The sequence below is a fragment of the Fukomys damarensis genome, unplaced genomic scaffold (genome assembly GCF_012274545.1).
Source record: "Fukomys damarensis isolate Sample0158 unplaced genomic scaffold, DMR_v1.0_HiC HiC_scaffold_11, whole genome shotgun sequence".
NCBI lineage: Eukaryota > Metazoa > Chordata > Mammalia > Rodentia > Bathyergidae > Fukomys > Fukomys damarensis.
Window position 1 is genome coordinate 22,154,338 of NW_022900923.1, and position 22,791 is coordinate 22,177,128.

At 34.3% G+C, this 22,791-nt stretch overlaps 1 protein-coding gene across 12 annotated transcripts in view; it reads left to right on the plus strand.

Moving 5' to 3' along the window:
• Tdrd5 (tudor domain containing 5) overlaps window positions 1-22,791 on the plus strand; it is an 89,085-nt gene that overhangs the window by 13,434 nt on the left and 52,860 nt on the right. For all 12 annotated transcript variants that reach the window (XR_781435.1, XR_781436.1, XM_010630247.1 and 9 more), the window contains exons 5-9: window positions 2,735-2,818; window positions 10,859-10,915; window positions 16,345-16,498; window positions 18,483-18,670; window positions 19,786-20,006. Coding sequence is in view for 10 of the 12 variants with exons in the window: in XM_010630247.1 (XP_010628549.1) it covers window positions 2,735-2,818; window positions 10,859-10,915; window positions 16,345-16,498; window positions 18,483-18,670; window positions 19,786-20,006 (704 nt within the window). In the remaining 2 variants the exon portion in view is untranslated. The remainder of the gene's footprint in view (window positions 1-2,734; window positions 2,819-10,858; window positions 10,916-16,344; window positions 16,499-18,482; window positions 18,671-19,785; window positions 20,007-22,791) is intronic.

Here is a 22,791-nt window from a genome sequence, read left to right on the forward strand (position 1 = left end):
CAGTTACATTTATCATTGGGATTTCATACCTTTACATGACATATCTTTATAATTATTTTCCTTGAATAAATTTTGATCCTTTGTCTTTTAAAGGAGCTACTTCATCACTTGCCACTTCTGAAAGTCCTCTTTTGTGAGTGTCTTTGGTTGCACTGTCCTGTCTGCCTAGGTGTCCTGAGTCAATAGAAAACTTTTGCCTTTCACGGTCATTTTGAGTCAGAAGTTACAAAGTACTAGATCTGGTGAATAAGGTAGATGAGGGGACACCACGTTTTTATGATCCCATTGGATGTCACACAGCAACAGTATTCATTGTATTTTTATCATATCTCATAAAGACAGGATTAATTTGGAGAACTGCTTCTTACAGCAGCAAGAAAGATGAAATAAGTGTTTGAAGTGAGAAGGGAGTATTTTGAGGACTCTTGATGATGTTTCTGTCTTTCAGTGTAATAAATTTTTTTAAATTAAAAAAATCATCATACATTTTGATCATACCATGTATGTCTTGCTAAATGTTTATACATTTGTGTATTTTTAAAAGGACCAGCTTTTGGTTTTATTGCATTTTCATATTTTCTGTCATTGATTTCAATGCTTATTTTTATCCTTTAATTTCCTCTTTTTGTAAGATAAAAGTTTGGTAATTTATTTTGGTCCATATTTTTAAATAAACATTAGTTTGAATTTCTTTGAAATATTTACTTCACTCACATTTTGATATATGTTAATTTTCATTCAGTTAAAAATATTCTCCAATTTCCCAGTTTTTGTTCTCATGCAATAGTGTTGCTTAACTTCAAGATACTTAGGAAGTTTTAGAGATTTTTCTATCATTTAGCTCTAATTTAACTCCAAATTTGGTCAGAAAACATTTCATTTCTTATAAAGTTAGTAAGATTTGTTATGTGGCTCAGAATATGTTTTTCTGAGTAGGTGTTTTATAATCCATCTTGAATGAATGTATAATCTGCTGTATTTGGGTAGAGCACTTGTGTATCGCACATGTCATAGTGTTAGGATTTCTATATTTTTGCTGATTTTTAAAAAATTTCCTGTGAATTACTGAGGGGGAGAGTATTAAAATCTTCAAACATAATTATGAATTAGTCTGTTTTACCTTTTAGTTTGATTAGTTTTTGCTTTGGGTATTGTGAATCTCTTTTACCTGTACACACATTTAGAATTTTTATATAGTCTTTTTGAATTGCTGCATTTGTCATTGTAACTGAGGTGTTTTTTTTTTGTTTTTTGTTTTTTTTGGTTCATTAACCTTGTGTCCTTGTGTAATTCCTTACTAGTTCTGGAAGGATTTTTTTTCCTCATTGAGTTTATTGGTACATTTTAGATATACAGTACAGTTAACATCCATCATTGGGATCTTGTACCTTTACATGACAGGTCTTGGTTCTCATTTTTCCCCATATCCCTGCCCTCCCTTCACCCCCTCCTCCCTTCCCTATTTACAAAAACTTTATTGGAAGGAAATTTTATTCTTTCAAATTATATATGTAGATAGCCAGGGATTTAGCTCAGTGGTGCCACCACCTGCCTCGCAAGTGCAAGGACCTGAGTTTGATTCCCGGTACCAAAAAAAAGGAAAAGAAAAGAAAAAAAAAGGAATGTATATATGTAGATAGATGACCATGTTACCTGTGAAGAAAGGCAGTTTTATATCTTCCTTCCCAGCCTGTGTTATTTTTTAATTTCCTTTTTAAAATTTTACTAGCTGGGATTTTACTTGATATTGAAGTAGAGATTTCGAAAAGCAGTGATGAGTTGGGGGCTCTTTGCTTAGTTACTGATTACTATTATCATTTCATTATCTCTGTTGTGTCACTATACCTCTTTGTTTTATGGGACATACAGTTTTAATATGCCATGATTAACTAATACAATATTATGCCATTTCATATGTAGTATAAGCACCTTAAAATAGTAAATTCACTCCATTCTTTGTTATTTGTGCAATACATTTTAATTTTCATGTTATATATCAACTTAATATATTGCCATTTTGCTTCAAATATTTTATTTTAAATAAAAATTACTATTTACACTTATTATTTCTGATGTTCTCCAGTCTTTTGTGTCCTCATTTGCCTCTAGAATAATTTTTGTTCTCCCTGGGAAATTTTAACATGCTCAGTAAAAATATCTTGTTGGTAGTAAATATTCTTAGCTTTTGTGCAGGTGAAAAAGCCTTTGTCTTCATTTCTGAAGCACTTCCACAGTGTTATTCCATCATGTTCTTGCTGCATAGTTTCTGATGATAAGACTGTAATCATATTTATCTTCTGTACACAGTGCAGAAAATTAGTAATGACATCTATTTGAATAAGACTATGAGATTAAGTAACAGAACATTATAGAAGCTATGACAGAGAATGTTATCTTGAGAAATTCCAGTGTCCTGTTCCATAAAGTTTCCATCTATGTGTTTTTTACTTTGTTGAATTTTTAAAATTTATTTAATTTTGTGGAACCATGGATCGAACTCAGGACTTTGTGCTTGCAAGGCAGGCATAGTACCACTGAGCTAAATCTCCAGCCCTCCATCTACGTGTTTTTTGATATGAAATATTACAGGGTCATTTTCTAAGAAGTCTTTTATTATCCATTTGGTTGAAATATTTCTTTTTTATAGGTATCTTCTTTATATATTATTTAGATTTATCTTTTAATTTTCCAGGGGGGAGGTTATGACTTGACTTTGTTTTTCCTTTTTCCATAGTTGGAGAACTCATTCAAGTCAGTCATTGCACAAATTGGACCTGGAGGGACAGTTGATCCAGAACTAAAACATAAGATAAAATGCGTAAGTATTTATGTTTCTGGGGAATAAGAATAATTGATTATAAATTGAGATGTCACTTGTGGTTGAATTTGTCATCAGGTATTTATTAGTTTTATATGTATATCTATTCTTTTCTGTTTTTTTGTTTTTTGGTTTTGGTTTTTTGAGACGGGGTCTCACTATGGAGTTGAGACTGACCTGGAACTCACTATATAGTACAGGCTGGTCTCAAACTCACAGCAATCCTCCTGCCTCAGCCTCCCAAGTGCTGGATTACAAGCATGCACCACCATGCCCGGCTATTCTTTTCTAATATACAAATAGAATGGTTATTTTTTTGAAAGCAGAGAAAAGCACCAATAAATATATTTCTAAAAAATTTAATGTAAAATTATTCAGAAAACATAGATTCTTCTTTATGTGCTCTTTACTACCTTCTCCCCTCATTCCAATAGTTGACTACTTACAAGGAGTTGAAAAGGTAATTATAGTATTGTATATATACACAAGGCAAAATAAATAATTCAGTGTATGTACGCACATGCACACACACACACACACACACACACACACACACAGAGTCTCCTGAAAAGTCTATGGATACTTCAGGAAAAGAAAGACCTGTATAAATATTTTAATAACCAAATGTATTGAGACATCATGAAATTAATACAAGTTACCTTTGACCTCTACAAATTAGAAGAAGTGCTCAAAGTAACGTCCACTAGCTTCAAGACATTTATTACTATAGTGAATTGCTGCTTGAGTAACCTTGGTCCACTGAGTTTGCTGCACATGCATTTACCATTACTTCTCTAATGATTGGCAGCATGGTGGGTTTTCTGTGATAGAAAATATCCTCTAGCCCCCCCACCCATATAAGGGTAACAGCATCTGTCGAAAAAACACACTATTTTTCTTTTCACAAAGTGTGTATGCATTCTTTTGGTGGACTCTCCCCATATATATATATGTATATATATATACATATATATATATGAGATTACGTATGAGATCTGTGACTAATTAAAATTCCAGTTGTATTTACATTTGACTGTTTAAAAGATGGCTAGAGTTAATATCCTTGAACACTTATTTATCCAATTGTGGTTGTCAATCAAGGGCATTGACTTTGCCCTTTAAAAGATTAGAACAAATTTTCAATCCCACTGCCAGTGAAATGGTACTATCTAGCCATGGGGTTTTTATTTATTTATTTGTTTGTTTGTTTGTTTTTGATTAGTTTTTTTTTCTTTCTCATTGAGTTTATTGGTACATTTTAGGTATACAGTACAGTTACATTCATCATTGGATTCTTGTACCTTTACATGACAGGTCTTGGTTCTCATTTTTTCCCCCTGATCCCTGCCCTCCCTTCACCCCCTCCTCCCTTCCCTATTTACAAATACTTTGTAACTTGATTTTTACATTGAATAGCTCTCTCATATGCTTAGTCATTTATGTTTTTATGTGAATTGCTTCATCTCTTTGGCATAATTTGTTGTTTTGCCTTATTAATATAGGAAGAAGTCTCTTTGGCTGTTATGTATTGGGCCAAAGGGTATGTACATTTAAAATTTTGATGGAAGCTAATCGTAATCCTGGGCTGAGCAATCAGGGTGTCACCACAGCTCTTCTAACCTTATCCCATATCAATTGTTATGACTTTGCTGGGAGAAATGCAAAACTTTGGTACATACATTCAGGCCTTGTTTATTTGGAAATTGATTAAATGTCTAAATTTAATTGATAATGTCTAACCTTATTTATTCAAGGATGTTCAATATGATTTTTTATGGCACAAAAAATTAGAGAAAATTAAGTTTATAATGATAAAGGATTGGTTAAACTATCTACCCAAACTAGGGAATATCATGTAGTTCATAAGAAAGTTCATATGTGTGTCTGTTAATTTACATTGAAGTATCTCCTTTACATGTAGTTGGACTTTAAAAAACAGTTTTTAAGAATACCATGTTTAATACTGTCCTTTCATGTTAAATCATGAGTAATGTGGGTATATACATGCATAAAGAGATTTCTGAAAGGATATTTTATGAAATGCAACAATGACTGCCTCTAGGTCACAGGAGTCTAAAATAAGTTTTATATTTTTCCTGAAACTTTAATTAGAATTTTGTACAAAATATATCTTTAAAGAATCTAGGGAAAAACAAAGCTTTTTATATTGTATTGGAATAGAATAAGTTACTTCTAGGTATTTACCATAAAAAATTATTGAACAGATGCGAAGTGCAAATGTAAGGATAATCATTGCAATGTTTGTGAGGATAAAAAGATATAACCATAACTAGATGATCAAATACATTGCATACACTGAATATTTTGAAAAATGTCTAGTTCTTTAAAATATTTATTCACATTTACTGACATGGAAAGATGTCTACAGTATATTTTTAAAAATGGGATCTTTAGGTATGCACAGATCCTGGGGAGCAGCTGTATGGATTAGAGTAGTGCAGCTGCAGGCAGATCCCAGCCAGGGACCCACCGCAACCCCAGAGACCTGGCGTCACCTGCCCAAGCCAAAGGTCCACCCAGAAAAGAGTTGCACAGGCACACAAGCTTCATACCACTGGCTACAGCAAAGAGCACAACTGGAAAAGAACTAAGTAGACACACAAAGGCCAGTGGCTCACCCTAGTACCATTGAGAAGTGCGTGGAGACTCCAGCCAGTAGCCTACACAGACAACAGAAACTGAGGTGCACAGCCGTCAGACAAAGCCCCTCCCAGACAACAGCTACGTAGGGCCCCTAGCAAGAGGCACACCTAGATACCATCTTAAGTGTGCTTAGGCCTCAGCCAGAAGCCTGCCCAGACAACAGGTCAGCTCAGGGATCCAGAAGGCCACTATTCTAAATCCAGGAATTGGTGTACTGGAGAGGAGCAGAGTAAAGGATGCTCGGTGGCTTGATGAGAATAAAGACTACTGAGTGAGTAAAAAGTCACCTCAACAAAGGCACAGCAGGCTGCATCTGTTGAAATGAGAAGACATGTAAGTAAGTCTCAAAACCAGACTTCGAGATCACCTAGAGCAACAAGATGAAACAATCTGATACTCAACCACCTGGACTCCCTGAACTAGCAACAAAAGAGGATCTAGAAAAAATGAAATCAGAAATAATTTCTCATATAGCAGCAGTGATTGTGCCCATAGTATAAGACATGATTAATCAATCTAGAGCAGACAGAGATAAAAAACAGGACCTAAAAAACATGATGAAATCCAAACATAAGAAACAAATGGAACCCATAAAAGTTTCAGATTTCCAGGAAATTAAAAACTTCATTGAAAGTTTATGCAGCAGAACAAGCCAATGCAAGGACAGAATTTCAGACATAGAAGGTAGGATTACAATTAATGAGCAGGAAAAGAAAAAAATTCTTAAGGGTACTAGGGGACCATGAGAAATCAATCCAGCAGCTGCTAGACAATACAAAGAAGCCTAGCATAAGACTGATCAGATTCAATGAAGAAACGAGAAGAGTGCAGATGACATAAAAAACTGTTTACAGAAGTAATGGCAGAAAACTTCCCAAATAGGGGAAAAGAACTTGACATAAAGATAAGTGAGGTATACGGGACTCCATCTGGCTGTGATAAAAAGTAATCTGCACCTAGACATATATACTAGTTAAGATACCAGAAACCCAACAAAAGAACAAAATTCTACAAGCAGTTATAGAAAAGAAACAAATCACATAAAAAGGAAGGCCCATCAGAATCACAGCAGACTTCTCAACACAAACCCATAAGGCAAGAAGAGCATGGAGTGACATATTTCAACCCCTAAAGGAAAATAACCTCTAACACAGATTGATGCACCCTGAAAAACTATCTTTCATAAATGATGGAAAAATAAGATACTTTAATGACATAGAGCACCTTAGAAACTTCATGAATACTAAAGTAGCACTCCAAAAATTTTTAAACAGTGTCCTAGGAAAAGACAATGAGGATGACAACCCCTGGAAGCCCAGCAGAATGAATCCATTAGTCACAACAAGAAATTAAATGCAGAGGGGGAGAATCCAAGAAAAAAAGTCATGAAAAGGATAAGTCAATACATATCAGTTATAAGCATTAATGTTAATGGTCTCAATTCACCAATCAAAAGAAATATACTGACAGAATGGGTCAAGAAGCAAGATCCAACAATATATTGCATACAAGAAACACGCTTAATTCAAAAAGAAATATAGACTGAAAGTTAAAGGGTGGAAACAATACTCCATGAGACAGGAACCCCAAAAAAGCAGGATCAAGTGAATTTGAAACCCACACTGATTAAGAACAACAAAGACACTACATCCTTGTACAGGAAACAATCCAAGAGAAACAGATGACAATCATTAATATATATGTACCAGACACTAGTGTGTCAAACTATATAAAACAAATACAGGCATATGTAAGAACTAATACAATAGTAGTGAAGAATTTCAATACCCCACTGTCACAAATAGATCAACCAGACAAAAAAACAAATAGTAGAACTCAAACTGTTGAACAAGTGAAACTTAACATGTTTACAGAGTGTTGCATCCCACAAAATCAGAATACACAATCTTTTCAGCCACACGTGTATTCTCCAAAATAGACCACATACTCATAGAACATGTTTAAGTGCAAAGGAATTAAAATTATCCCCTATGTATTATCAGACTATAGTGCAATGCAATTGGAGATGAATAGCAAAAGAAACTGCAGAAATTTCATAAACGCATGGAAATTGAAAAACACTTCTGAATAACCAATGGATCACAGAGGAAATTAAAGAAGTCAGACAGTTCCTACAATTAAATGACAATGACAGTACAACATATCAGAATCTATGGGACACAGTGAAAGCAGTCTTATGAGGGAAATTCATAGCAGTGAATACTCATAGTAGGAAAACAAAGCGAGCTCAATTAACTGATACTGAAGCTCAAGCTTCTAGAAAAAGAAGAGCAGGACAAACCCAAAGCTCATACAAGGGAGGAAATTATAAAGATCAGGGCAGAAATCAATGCAATGGAGACTAATACAATGGAGAATGATTCAAAAAAATCAACAAAACCAAGAGTTGGCTTTCTTTTTATTTTTTTCTTTTTTCTTCCTTTGTTTATTCTTCAAAAGAATAAACAAAATTGACAAACCCTCAGCCAACCTTATCAAAAAAAGGAAAGAGGGCCGGGGACGGTTTGGTGGCCTGCCTTGCAAGCGCAAAGACCTGAGTTCAATCCCTGGTACCAAAAAACAAAAAAAAAAAAAAAAAAAAAAAAAAAAAAAAAAAGGAAAGAAAAGGCCCACATCCATGCAATTAGGGACGAAAAGGGTGAAATTACAACAAACCCAGCAGAAATCCAAAGAATTATCAGTACCTACTTTGGGAACTTATACTCCAATAAAATGGAAAATACAGAAGAAATGGACAGATTCCTAGCTACATATGAATTTCCAAAGTTGAACAAGAAGACCTAAAAATTCTAAATGACTCAATATCAATCAGTGAAGTTGGAAATGTAATTAAATTTTTACCAGTAAAGAAAAGCCCAGGTCCTGTTGGCTTCACTGCTGAATTCAACAAGACATTTAAAGAGGAACTACTGCCACTACTGTTTAAACTCTTCAATGAAATTGAAAAGGAAGCAATACTCCTGAATTCATTCCTGGAAGAAAGCATCACCTTGATCCCCAAAGCAAAGAAAGACCCCACTGAAAAAGAATGATAGGCCAATCTCACCAGTGAACCTAGATGCAAAATCCTTAATGAGATACTGGCAAATAGAATGCAGAAGATCATATGCCCTGACCAAGTGGGATTCATCCCAGGGATGTAGGGATGGTTCAATATATACAAATCAATAAATGTAATACACTATATTAATAGAGACAAGGATAAAAACCACATGAACATCTCAATAGATGCAGAAAAGGTGTCCTACAAAATCCAACATTCATTTATGATAAAAACCCTCCGAAATACTGGAATAGATGGTCTTTACCTCAATCCGACAAAAGCCATCTATGAAAAACCAACAGCCAGTATCATGCTAAATGGTAAAAATCTGAAATTCTTCACATTAAAATCAGGAACAAGACAAGGATGCCCACTATCACCACTCCTGTTCAATATAGTTTTAGAAACAGACACAGCAGTTAGACAAGAGAAATAAAAGGAATAAAGATAGGGAATGAAGTCAAATTGTCATTATTTGTAGATGACATGATACTTTATATAGAAGACCCCAAGAACTCCACCAAAAGTTTTCTAGACTTAATAACCAAATTCATTGCAGGGACGATAGCCTCTTTAACAAATGGTGCTGGAAAAATTTGGTTTCAACTTGCCAAAGATGAAAACTAGACCTGTATCTCTCACCATACACTAAACTAAAATCAAAATGGATTAAAGATCTAAATATTAAAACAGACACTAAATCAGCTGGATGAGAGAAAGAACTCAGAAAACATTGTCATATGAAAAGATATGATGAACAAAACTTAAGTTGCCCATGAACTAGCACAAACAATCAACAAGTGAGATGTCTTCTTATTGAAAAGCTTCTGCACTACAAGAGAAATGACCAGTATCATGAAGATACAACCCACAGTATGGGAAAAATTTTTACCATCTGTTCCTTAGACAGAGGTCTACTATCTAGGATATAAAAAGAACTTTTTAAAATCATACCTCCCAAATTTAAAGACTCAATCCAAAAATGGGCATCTGAAATGAATGGACATTTCTTAGAAAAAGAAGTAGAAATAGCAAAAAAAAAAAAAAAACCCCAAAAAACAAACAAACATGAAAAAATGTTCAATTTCACTGGTCATTCAAGAAATGCAAATGAAAACAACACTGAGATTCCACTTCACCACAGAAGGAATGGCTGCTGTCATGAAATCAACCAATAACAAATGCTGATGTTGCCATGGAGAAAGAGGAACACTGCTCCCCTGCTGGTAGGAGTGTAGACTGGTGCAACCATTGTGAAAATCAGTATGGAGATAGCACAAAGAACTGGGATTGGAGGTCCCAATTGGACCCAACTATCCCTATGCTGGGTGTATTCCTTTAAGAATTTAAAGAATCATACCACAGTGATATATGTGCATCCGTGTTCATAGCAGCACAGTTTCTAATAGCTAAAATTTGGAGGCAACCCAATTGCCCATCAGTGGGAGACTTAAAGAAAATGTGGTTTTTTAAAAAAATAAAATAGAGTACTTCTCAGCCATAAAGAATGAGAAACTAAAGACATTTATAGCTAAGTGGATGCACATTGAGGCCATACTCTTAAATGAAATAGGACACATACGCGTAAATACCAAATAGTTCCTCTAGTGTGAGAAACAAAGTGTAAATAAGGACTAAAAGGTATAATAGATAATGTAAAATAGGAAGAAAAGGTGCAGATAGGAAGAGGAAGTGGGAGGGGTTGGGGAAAAGAAAGAAGGGAATGGAATTAATATAAGGAATAGAAAAAATGGAAACAAAGTCTTTGTGGATAGGTAGGATTGGAGGGGTTGAAGGGAGGGCAGGGGAAGGGGGAAAATTAAGAACCCAGATGGTTTATGTAAAGGTGCTAATTTCCAATGATGGATGTCATATTGTATACCTTAAATATACCAATAAAATTAATTTTTAAAAATGATTGCAGAACTATTAACCTTTTTTATATTAAATATAGGCATTTTAACTAAGTTTAACTGCATTTTCTGAAATTTTTATAGTGTCCATTGTATTTTATCAATTGAAATAAGTAAAATTGTAGAATATTTTATGTGATCTAAAGCTAAATAGCATTTTCTGGAGAGTTGTATCATTACAATGTTGTATAATAACGATTTCTTAACTCTGGAAGTGATAGAAGTTACCATCTTCGTGTTAGAAAGGTTAAGCCAGAAAATGATTTTTTAATGTATAAGATAAAAATAATCTGTTCAATAATATTTTTGCCTTTGATACTACTGATTTTATACTGTCTTGTTTTAAATATTTTATCTCATAATTCAATTGTATCGATATTGTATTTCATTTTTTATTAGGTTGTATCTAAGTTTCCAGAGGGTTTGTTTATTTCTAAACTGCTTGGAGAGTTTGAGGTAAGCTCTTTCTTTTTCACAAACCCTAATGTCTTTTATGACTTACCTTTCTTACCATAGAAATTTTGTTGCTGCTCCTTGATCTCTCCAAGGCTATATTTTTTAACATTTAAACATCTTGTTTTGCATTTTAGTTTCTTTCTTTGTTACAACTGTTAAGGCTATGGCTCATAAAAATACTTGATAATACATAGGAGGGATGTTTTTGCCATTTGTAATAACATTATTGGGTCTACGGCCATACCACCCTGAACGTGCCCAATCTTGTCTGTAATAACATCATTGGAATGATTTTGCGGGGGGTGCTTGTGCTTGCGAGGCATGTGTGGTGCCACTGAGCTAAATTCACAGCTCATTATTATAAATTAATAAAGATTGATTTATTTTTAATGTCTGGCAATACCAAGTGTCACTCGGGATGTGGAAAAGTGGAATATCTCACACACATTCTTGGGTTATTTTGCAGTGATAATAGCAAAAATGAAGGTAAAATACATTTTTCAGATAATCAGAACTAGAATGGTAGGGGCTGGCATTTAGCACAGTAGTTCCACTGACTGCCTCGCAAGCACAAGGTCCTGAATTCAATCCCTGCTACCAAAAAACAACAGCAGCAAAACTAGAATTGTAGACAGATCTGCACTGAAAGAAATGCTATATAATGTAATGAACTTCATGCCAAAAGAAATGATGTAGTTTGGAACTTGAATTTTTGGATTTAAGACAAAAGATATGGTATATCGAAAAGATTGCTTTCTTTCATCAATAAAAATATATGACTATTTAAAGCAAAAATGGTGTTAATTGGGCTTAATAATAACTTGAAGATGTATAATACATATGAAACTATGGTATAACTAGTGGAAAGGAACTATATAGGGAGCTTTAGGGTTGTGAAATTCTTGTATTTTATGTGAACTGGTACAGTAAGAGAAAGAAGTTAAGGTGGTATATTGTAATGCCCAGAACAACATTAAAATGCAGAATTATACCTGTAAAACTAATAGATAAATTAAAAGAAATTATATAAAAATATGAAGAAAATTCAAAAGAAGGCAGGAAAGGAACAGAGAAACAAAATATAGGCAGGATTAATAGAAATTAAATGTTTTAACTTTAAAGTACTAATTTCATAAATGTAAGTGAACTAAAGACTACATTTAAGTGACAGAAGCCATGACATGGATGAAAAACAAGGTGCAACTGACTATGCTACCTGCAAGAAGCACATATAAATATGAAGGAAGATGGTTTAAAGTAAAAGATGAAGAATTGGGCTAGGGATTTAGCTCAGTCGCACCATGTCTGCCTCGTAAAAGATGAAGATATGCCATGTAAGAAATAGCATAAAAGAACTGAAATAGCTAAAGACATCAGATAAAACAGACTCAAACAAAATGTGTTGTCAGATCAGGGAGTATTTCATAAGGATAAAAGGATTAATGCTTTAGGAAAACAAAAGTCATAAATGTTTGTTCACCCAGTATCAGTGCTTTAAAATACTCTAAAATTAGACCAAATTAAGAATTTCACAAAAATAGAGATTTTAATACCTTTAGCAATTATAAAATGGTTTTAAAAATGAATAAACAGGATATCTTGATAATACTGTCTACTATCTTGATCTATTTAACTTTTATAAAATTGTACCCAACACCTGAAGAATATATATTCATTTTCACATGGAACATTTGCCAAGATAGATTATAGTTTACTATAAAATATATCTGAACAAGTTTCAGAATACTGAGATTTTAGTTATATTCTCTAGTTAGGATGGAATTGTTACAAATTAAGGCACTAAGTTACACAGGACCCTACAGATACTTGGAAACTAATCACTCTTCTAAATAATTATTAGAGAAGAAATTACAAAGGAAACTTGAAGATATTTTCAGTTGAAAAATATTGAAAATGCATCTTTCAGATTTTGATGTAACTAAAGCAGTGCTTAGACATAATTATAGCTTTAAAATGCTTATTAGAAAAGAATATGAAGTCATTGAATTAAGGATCTATTCTAAAAGGCTAAAAAAAGAAAGGTAAACATGGGAAAAAGGAAGTGCTAAAGCTAAAAATAAAAATAAAATAGGGTCAATCGAGAAAATTTATAAAATCAAATGAAATGTAAAAAACCAATAGATTTTCACACCAAAGAAACTATTCGGTATTTCAGTTAAAGAAATCTCTGTATGAACATTAAAAATAGGGAATCCTAAAATAAAACTAAAAAGGAAAGTAAAAGAGTAAAGGCAATGATGTAACATTAAAATAATCCTTAATTCTGGGGATGAAAATGGTCCCCGAACATATTTAAATTGGTTCTTGCTCTTATAGTCTTATCTTACTCTTTTTTTCATTATTTTCTTTGGTGTGAAAAACTATAATAGTACACAGGATCCTAATGAGACAATTAATAATGTGAAACAGGAAGTAAAGGGCTAAAGGTGTAGGGAAAGTGGGAAGGGTGGGGGAAAGGTAATAAGGGAGAGGAAAAAATATGAGAAACTGAAAAAAATGGAAATAAAGTGTTTGTAAATGGGGTGAAGGGAGGGAAGGGACAAGGGGAAAAAATGAGAATCAAGACCTATTATGTAGGTACAGAATCCCAATGATGAATGTAACTGTATTGTAGACCTAGATTGTGCCAATAAACTCAATTAAAAAAAAAACAATAGATAAACCACAAGTTAAAAAAGAGGATACAAATGACCAATATCAGGGAAGGACATGTCATTATAGATTCTACATATAGTAAAAGGGCAATAAAGGAATATTACAAACAACTGTGACAATTTAGATGAAGTGGCCAAATTAAAAGGCACAGTGTATTGAACTGAGGCAAGCTAAAGTGTAAAATCTGAATGTATAAGTCCAGAAGATAAGGATTTTGTTTATCAAAATACATTATACAAAGTGGTAAATGGAGGGGTGAGCACATACAAAGTTTATTTTTATCAATTATATGGTGATAAAATTACTATTTTTATTTGGAGACCATTGTTATATAATGTAGTATAATGAAAATGAGTAATTATGGAATAGTACTAATAGTATGAATAAGGATATTCTAATTGCATAAATTAAGCCCGGAGCATCTTGTCATACCAGACCAGCAAAGAAACTTCAAAGACTAAGGTTTACATCAAAAGAGCTTAGGAATATACTTGAAGAGTTGTTTCAGGTTTTAATAAGAATTACAAGTGCAGTGGCTTAAAACTCACCAAATACATTTAATTTTATGAGTTCATATGATATTTAAAAATGAGTCAACATGGAAGATAATTGGTTTTCTATATGAACTGATATGACTGGATAACCAATAGCAAATGAAGGTAAGCATACCTCCATAAAAAATATTCTAACAAAGAATTGATAGAATAGCAATTAAAGCCCTAAACAAAATAATGAATCTAGGCGTTGACCAGTAATAGTGCCTCCTACCAACCCCAAAAGAAACAACCAAACATCGTGTCTTTTTAAAAAAAGAACATAGTATCACTGTCTTGTGAAAGGGTTCAATATATAGGAAATAGTATTTACACTATAAGTTTGTGATCTGCAAAATTCAGATAGTTGGGAAACAAAAACATGTTTAGGATGTATACAAATATTTGAAGGTATAAATCTAAACTATAAAAAATAATATAACTAAAATTAGACTGGGGATAGAAGGGAAGTAAGGAGAGTAAGAGCAGAAATCATTGTCTTCATTGCTCATAGTTCTGAGTCAAAGCAGAAAGCATAAAAAAGGAAGACAAAACATCTGATATATCAATGAATTGACTCAACTATTAAAAGAAACTTGATTCTCAGGCTCGTGAAGCAAAATGCAACTGTGTTTCATGTACTAATATGACATCTCTATATTAACTGAATAAAAAATGTGTACAATGTCTATAATATTAAAGCATGTTCAAATTTTGACAATTTCTGAGAAGTTGTACAAAAAGTTGGTAATTATATTTACTTCAAAGGAAATGATTTCTGAAGAATGGAGGGGACTGAAGACTTTTTTTTTTGGTACCGGGGGTTGAACTCGGGTCCTTGCGCTTGCAAGGCAGGCCACCGAACCACTGAGCTAAATCCCTGGCCCAAGACTGTTTTGCTACATACTTTTTTAGCCTTTTGAATGTTACCTTTTCAAAAACATAGTAACATAATTTAAAAAAATTCCAACCCAGTATTGTGTTCACTTGAATTGCATTTTCATAATATTAGAAATAAAGAGGGTAAGAGACCAGTAGTGACCAACGAACATAAAAGGAAACCTGAATATGCAATGTATAAAGTAGTAAGTAGTAGCTTTCATTTTCCTCCACCCCTTCCCTCTCTTATACCACTTCTTTTTCTCTTGGGATGTTCATGGGTAAAGGCATTCATGAACTATGATGTGATAGATTCTGAGCTCCTACTTTTTCAAGTGTTCAGTTGGGTCTGAGAGCCTCACATAAGTACTGGAGCTGCACCATCCTCATTCAAGGCCCAGTCCTTTTATAGTGTTTGCCTTCTGTGTTCATATTTATCTTCCCCAAGGAAGACACTTAAGTCAGAAGCAAGACTTCATTTCCTACTAAAACCTAGACCAGTGATGGCATATTTTCTAGAGATGAGCATGCAAACTGCAACCCAAACCCCACTTATCACAAAGTGCTACCAGTGCAATTAAACTTGAATACTGAGGTTTTAGTTTAGAAAAATCAACTCATACATTAACATCTTTTGTCTTAAAAGAAAAATAACACATGTGCCAGAAGCTCACCATCACTCACCTAGACAGAGGAAGAGACCAATAATTATTATTAGCACAGTTGCTCTCTCTCAGTTCAGGAGACAAATGTTGAATTAAGAATTTGAGCATGTGTAATAGCAGCTCTTTTTGACAAGGGTAAACCTACTACTTCTCTGTGCAGTTTAATCCAAAATATACATAGCGTCTGTCTTATATGTTCTATCTTTATTTGGTATGACTTTACCAACACATGAAAACCAAACCATATACTACAAGAAGTACACAGGTGGCTGTTTGCCTATTTATACCAACTTCTAAGATGAAATAATAAAATTTAAGTTCTTAAATAGTAATACCATTCTGCATATTTTAAATGATAGTGAATATTTCCATTCTCTACATCTGTAGAAATAACAGTAGTTTTATCTTGTGATTTTGTATTTTTTTGCACCCCTTCTTTTGAAGACTCTTTTACTTTCTAATTATTACTAAGTAAAAAGGTCCCCTTACTTTCACTTCAGTCTTCTCAAAGCAACTAAAACTCTCAAAGCAACTAAAACTTTGCACTTGAGTGTATTGACTCTTACAAATTCAGTTTGGCAGAATCCAAATTAAAGCATTGTCTGAGGATATCTGCATACTTTATGTTTGTGTTATCTACTGTTGTTTTCATGCAATTTCTGGTTTTTTGTGACAGGCAATTTTTAAAGAGCAACTTTCACCAAAGAACTTGGGCTTCTTAAATGTGACAGAACTTGTTGGAGCTCTAAGTGACATTCTTCGTGTTGAGTTTAGGGAAGGAGAACAAGACTTGTTAGTGTTTGTTGCTGATATGAAGGCCGTACTACCTGGTGAGTTGGGCCCACATCACTTTTAATTGTCCTTTTATAAGAACAGGGGAAAAGCATTGTTTAGGTAAAAGTCTTTGTTACAGCCACATCAACCAAAAGCATCACTTCTTAGCCATGAAATGTTTTGTATATAATGACCTCCTTTCTGGAGGGATTTATTATAATAAAGTTAACTTGTATTATAAATAAAATCACCTGAAATATTGTCCAAGTTTTTAAATAATTGTGAAGAAAATTTTCTCAAAATACTGGGCTGATAGTTCAGTAGCTTTTAGCTCTGCCTATACATCAAAAAGCTTTTTAGAAATATATTAAAATATATGGATATTGACATATATGGAAAATAAATGGATGTGTCACATTTATAGGACCCCACAATTTTTTGGGGGGTACCAGGGTTCAATCTCAGGTCTTTGTGCTTGTGAGGCAGGCGGCAGCACCACTGAGCTAAATCTCTGGCAGCCCCACAATTGTGTCTTGAATAAGAATTTTATTTCTGGGTAACTTTAGGTTTTGGGAAAGTTGCAAAGTTAGTACAGAGTTCCAGTATACCTTTCATTCAGTTCCCCCAGTATCAACATCTTACATTACCATAATGTATTTTTCAAAACAAAACCATATTCATCTCTTCCACTAAGAAATTATTATTTATATATTGCTGCTAACTAAATTTTATCCTTATTTTACCCCCTTTCCCAAAAAATGTCCTTTTTCTGTTATGGCAGGTTGCATTTAGGGTACTTGATTTTTCATTTTCAGTTTCTTTTTGCTTAGGTTTTTTGGGGGTTATTAAACATATCTGTATTATGCAGTTGTAAGAAATAATACAGAAAAGTTTTGTACCCTTTACTAAAATTCCTCAATAGGTAATATTTTTCAGAACTATAGAAAAATATGGTACTTGTATTTTTATAAGCTTCTATACTACTTGACTCATTCTCACTTTAAAATATACAGATAGCATTGATGAGTAGTAAGTAGAAAGTGAATGAATGTTTCCCATCATTTTACATAATGTCCCAGAAATAATACAGTTAGAATTTTCATAGAGCTTTCCAGATGTTATTAAATGTATGTGTAAGCATTGCTATGTTTTTCTGAATCACAAAAGCTTGTTTAAACTATTCTATCAATATAACTAATGCTAATAGTTATAGTGTATATATTTTGAGATTTGCTCTATATAATATAGTTAATTATATGTATAATTGTTATACAAATAAATATATTAATATTGTGTAAGTCCTTTGTGTATTTCATATAGTGTTTTTCCTATTAGTGTATGAATTTATAAAAATTTTAACTATAATTCTTTAATGTAGCTCTATGAGAATTCATTTAATCAGTCTCCTGTTAATGGTCATTTAGATTGTTTCCATTTTTACTATTATAAAAAGTATAGTGACAAATTCTTAAATATTTATTTAGATTTTGCAGTGCTGGGGATCAAAACCCAGGCCACATATATACTAGGCTAGCATTCTGCCACTAAGTTATATCCCCAGACGTGTGATAAATAATGCACATGAGTTTATTTTTTTAGGAGCCATTGGAGTCTGTTTTAATGTGCCAGCCTCGTGTAGTCATCATACATATGTAAATTTGAAAAAAATAGGTGATTGGTTTGGGAATTCTCTAAGAATTAAAGCTTTATATTATGGAATTTTAAGTAATTGCACACATTTATATTAAGTGATAATGAGTGTTAACTGTTTAATTAGAAGAAGAAATACATTGTAATCAAGATGTTCAAAAAGCCATCAGAGTTTAAGAAACCTTACCATGCTGCAAGCTTCCCTTTCCTCTTTAGGATTTGTTCTCATGTAGAACTTCCCTTACATGTCACCACACTGAAAGATCTGCAAGGTCAGGTAAGTATGTCTCATTTACCGTTGTCCCTCCCAGTGCCTGTTACACAGAAGGTACTTAGTGATAGTTGTATCGCTGTTGTAACAAATATGCAAATATTTATTGGCCATTTTAGATGGAGATGCTTCATCAATCAGAAATTCGTGTTTTGTTCAATCAAATAAGAAAATAGAACCCAAAGCTTATGTCTCCAGTCCTAGAAATTCACCGTCTACTGCTGCTATTAAGGAGACTATGTGGGATTGCTCTTTGAAAAAACATAAAGATCCAGAACCGAAGATTTGTAAGGAGCCTAAACTGGTGGTAAAGTCTTTACTGAATGAATGGTTTTTTAATGCAAAGTTCTTTTTAGAGAATTTTTGTTTCTAGATATATTATTTCTTGGTAGAGCCCAATTTGTTTAGTCCAAAGTCACCTCATGTAGTGTTTCTTCTAGTTTTCAGTCTTTCATATACCTAGCTTGTCCTCAAGTCTTGTTTTTAAAGTTTTTAGTTGGTTTTCAGACTTGACAGTGCTCTCATGATGATATTGTTGAGTCTCTGTTTCTGTGTTTCAAAGTTTAAGCTGGAAAACCCCTCAGGACCTTAGAGGAGGGAATAGGGGGCTCTCTTCTGGGTATGTTCCTCAACTCGTGCATGTTACCTTTGCCCCCAGTCTCAGTTGTTCATTGCTTTTATTTTTTTCTCCTTCATCACATATGATTCTCCCTTTTTGTATTCTCATTTCCATTACTTATTTTATTACTAAGGAATTAGATGTACACTTCTTCACTGTACTCTCTGTTCCTGGCTTCTTTCATGGAATCAAAATATCTTGAGAGTCTGCTATTTATTCTGGAAGACAGTATGAAAGCCTATATTTCCTATCTTTGATTGGAAGGCTAGTCGAAATTTAATGCACTCCTTAAAGTTATCTTTCACAAGTGGTAGGATTGGATGGGATATGAATCCTCCTTAGTTCAACCTAAATATTTGAAGTACCATATTGTCAGGTTTATATGGAGTATTTTCATAATACTTGGTAATTATTTGCCTAATAGCATAAAGCTAAATTTTCATATTTTAATGCAAGTAAAAATCACCTGGGGAATTTTTTTAAATGCTTAACTGTGAGCACCATTTTCTTTTTTTGTTGTTTTTCTTTGTTTGTTTGTTTGTGTACTGGGGATCAAACTCAAGACCTTGCACTTGCAAAGCAGCAGAACCACTGAGCTAAATCCCCAGCCCAAGCACCATTTTCAAGTATTATGAATCAATAAACCTGGCTTGAGCCCAAGGATTTGCATTTTTAATTTCCAAGTAATTCTGATTAGAGTGATTCATGAAATATACTTTGAGAAATATTACTTTAGGGTTTGAAATGTCACCCAAAGACATATTATGGTTTCATTTTTTTCTTTTTTAAAAAAAAATTTGTAGGAACTAGAAATAAACAAACCACACATCAACTTGTCAGTGGCAAATCACGATATCCCACCAGATGCTGTACAAGAAAAGAAATTATGCAGACTTCCACCATTAGATACAAGTACCCTTGTGGGGGTCTTCGTGGAGTACATTATCTCTCCTAGTCAATTCTACATCCGAATCTATAGCAGAGATTCATCAGAGTTACTGGAAGACATGATGATTGAAATGCGGTAGGAGTCTTATTTTTTCATGTATCTTATTCTAATCAGCATTGATTAGGGTATCTACTATGTGTGGTTTTGATTGAAGTATATGAAATTTCTAGCTTCACACAGTTATGTAGTTGGGCAAGAAGTGTTTTAATAGTCTTTTCAGACAATCATGAATGTTATTTCTTGATACATTAAAACCTGACATAGTTTAAGATAAGTTGCAATGTTGAATTTGAATTTTTTCATACACTCTGTTAAAGTTGATTGACCTACTTTTGTGTTTTGACTGGCTCCAGGACTAGCTATGTAATTCTAGGCTCCAGAACAAAACTAAAATGCAGAGTTCCTTGTTTAAGAATTAACAATGTCAGGATAGCAAATGTAGAACTATTAAAGCAAGCATAGGGCTCTTCTAACCATGGACTTTGGTGGACCAGCCTGTAGTGCATCTTTTACCCTTTTACAACATTTTTTATTGGTAATTTGTAAAATGCTAGTCCACTAAGTTGCAGATCTTCCAAATGTTGACATGTTTCACTACATAGTATTTTAAAAATATATTTAAAAAATCACGAATATCACTACTGATGTCATCAGAAAAATGTTAACTTTTGGGAAGCTGTTGAGCTCACAGTGGTGAGTATAACATTTCCAAAATCCTAACTTTTATTTGGAGGTTTGAATTTTGTCATTGACAACATACATTGTTAGTCACTTACCTTGAAGTGAAGACTCACTTAATTTGAGGGAAGAGATATGTCAAATACCTAAGTCTGAATTGTCATTAGTATATCAGTCATTTTCCCATCACTGGGACACAATATCCAACACTTACAACTTAAAGGAAGAGAGGTTTAAATTGGCTCAGTTTCCAGTGATTTCAGCTCAAAAGTTGTTTGGCTCCAAGGGAGAAACAGCTTGATGAAAGGGCATGGCAAAGAACAGCTGTTCATCCCATGGCAGCCAGGAAGCAGAGAAGGTTGGATTTGAGGTTAAGAATACATCCTTTTAGGTCAGACCCCACTTCCAAACACTTGAGAATTTAGGGGACATTTTAGATCTAAGCTATAATATTCTACTCCTGCCCCCCAAAGTCTCATGTCATCTTATGCAAAATGCATTTAGTCTAAGAGTTGCCAAACTTTTAACAATTCTGATATTGCTGAAAGTCTCAAGTTCAGAGTCTTCTCTGAGACTCAAGGCAAACTCTTAGCTATCAACCTTTGTAAAAATAAAAAAAAAAAGAAACTTAGATAGGCAAACTCTTAGCTATCAGCCCTTGTAAAAATAAAAAAGAAACTTAAATATTTTCAGCACACATTGGCACAGGGTAAACATTCCCATTTACAAGAGAAATAATGGGATAGAAAAGAATGGGACCAAGGCAAAACCAGAACCCAGCAGGGGCAAACACTGATTCTTTAGCTCCATGTCCAGCTAGTGCAGGTTGTGGGTGAACTCCAGAGGACTTGAGCAGCCCTGCCCCTGTGGTCTTGCTGGTTATGGACCACATGGCCTCTCTCTTAGGCTGGCTTCATTCTCTGCTTCTAATTTTCCTCAACAGACGTTCCACATAGCTGGATTCTCCAATGCTCCTTCTGCTTCACTCTCATAGCTTTATGCACTACCCTCTTAGGGGCACAGTACCTGGCCTCTCAGGCCCTCTTCTGAACCCTCTGTGACCCCATGGCTCCTGGATTATCTGTGCCTGAAAAACCAGCACCACTTGGATGATGCCAAGGTCTGCTGCCATACTGAGCAGTAGCTAGATCCCCCTACCCCTGAACCCTGAATACATTGGCTTCTGAGTACCTGTATAGCTCAGCATGGTGAAATGAATCCTGAGGAATCAGTTCTCTTGGTGTCCCTTTTTAAGCAGGGGATCAGTGGCAGTCTTCTCAAAAGTTTTATAATCTTTGAACTGTAATGGGTTGTATCTTGTTGATTTCTGAGAGGCTTTCAAGCTGTCTTTCCTGTTGTCCTGTCCTGATGCAACGTACTTTGCTTCTTTTAAAGCTAGTTTCAGCATCTTTGCTCCCAGTGGTCCCAACTTTGTAGGTGTTTCACTCATGGTAAAATTAAACTTTTCATATCTCTTGGCTTTAGCATTTGTTCCTAATCCTCATTATAAATCTAAATAGAAGCAGCTAGCAGTACTCATGCCATGGACTGAATGTCAGGCTTAGGCTACCACCTGCAGTCTCAGTCTCCTGCAAAATGGGTTGAGCCTCAGGACATTGGCAAAATGAAGACAAATTTTCTACCAGGGTATAGCACACATGACCTCCAGTCCAACTGCTGTGGAGTCCTTGAACCCAACTGAAACCTCCTGAGTCTGGACTTTACTGTTTATCTTCCTGTTAGAATTCTGGTCTTCTGAGCTCTGACCTCAGTCTCTCCCCAATCTCTATTTACAGCATTTTAAAGACTCTCTGCTGGCATCTCCAAATCTTTCCAAACTCTCCCTTGAACCAATTTTAAGGCTTCTGAATCACATGGTCAGTCGTAACAACAACCCAACTGTTGGTAACAATTTTCTGTATTAGTTAATTTCCCATCCCTGGGACAAAATACACCAACAATGTAAGAAGCAGAGATTTATTTGATTCACTATTTCCAGTGGGTTGAGTCCAAAGTTGGCTGGCTCCAGAGCAGAAATAGCATGGTGGAAGGGCCTGCCAGAGGACAGCTGTTCATCCCATAGCAGCCAGGAAGCAGAGGGAAAAGGTTGAAGCTGGGATAAGAATGCATCTTTCCAGGTTAGAACCTCTGTAACTTACCTCTTCTGACCAAGTCCCATCTC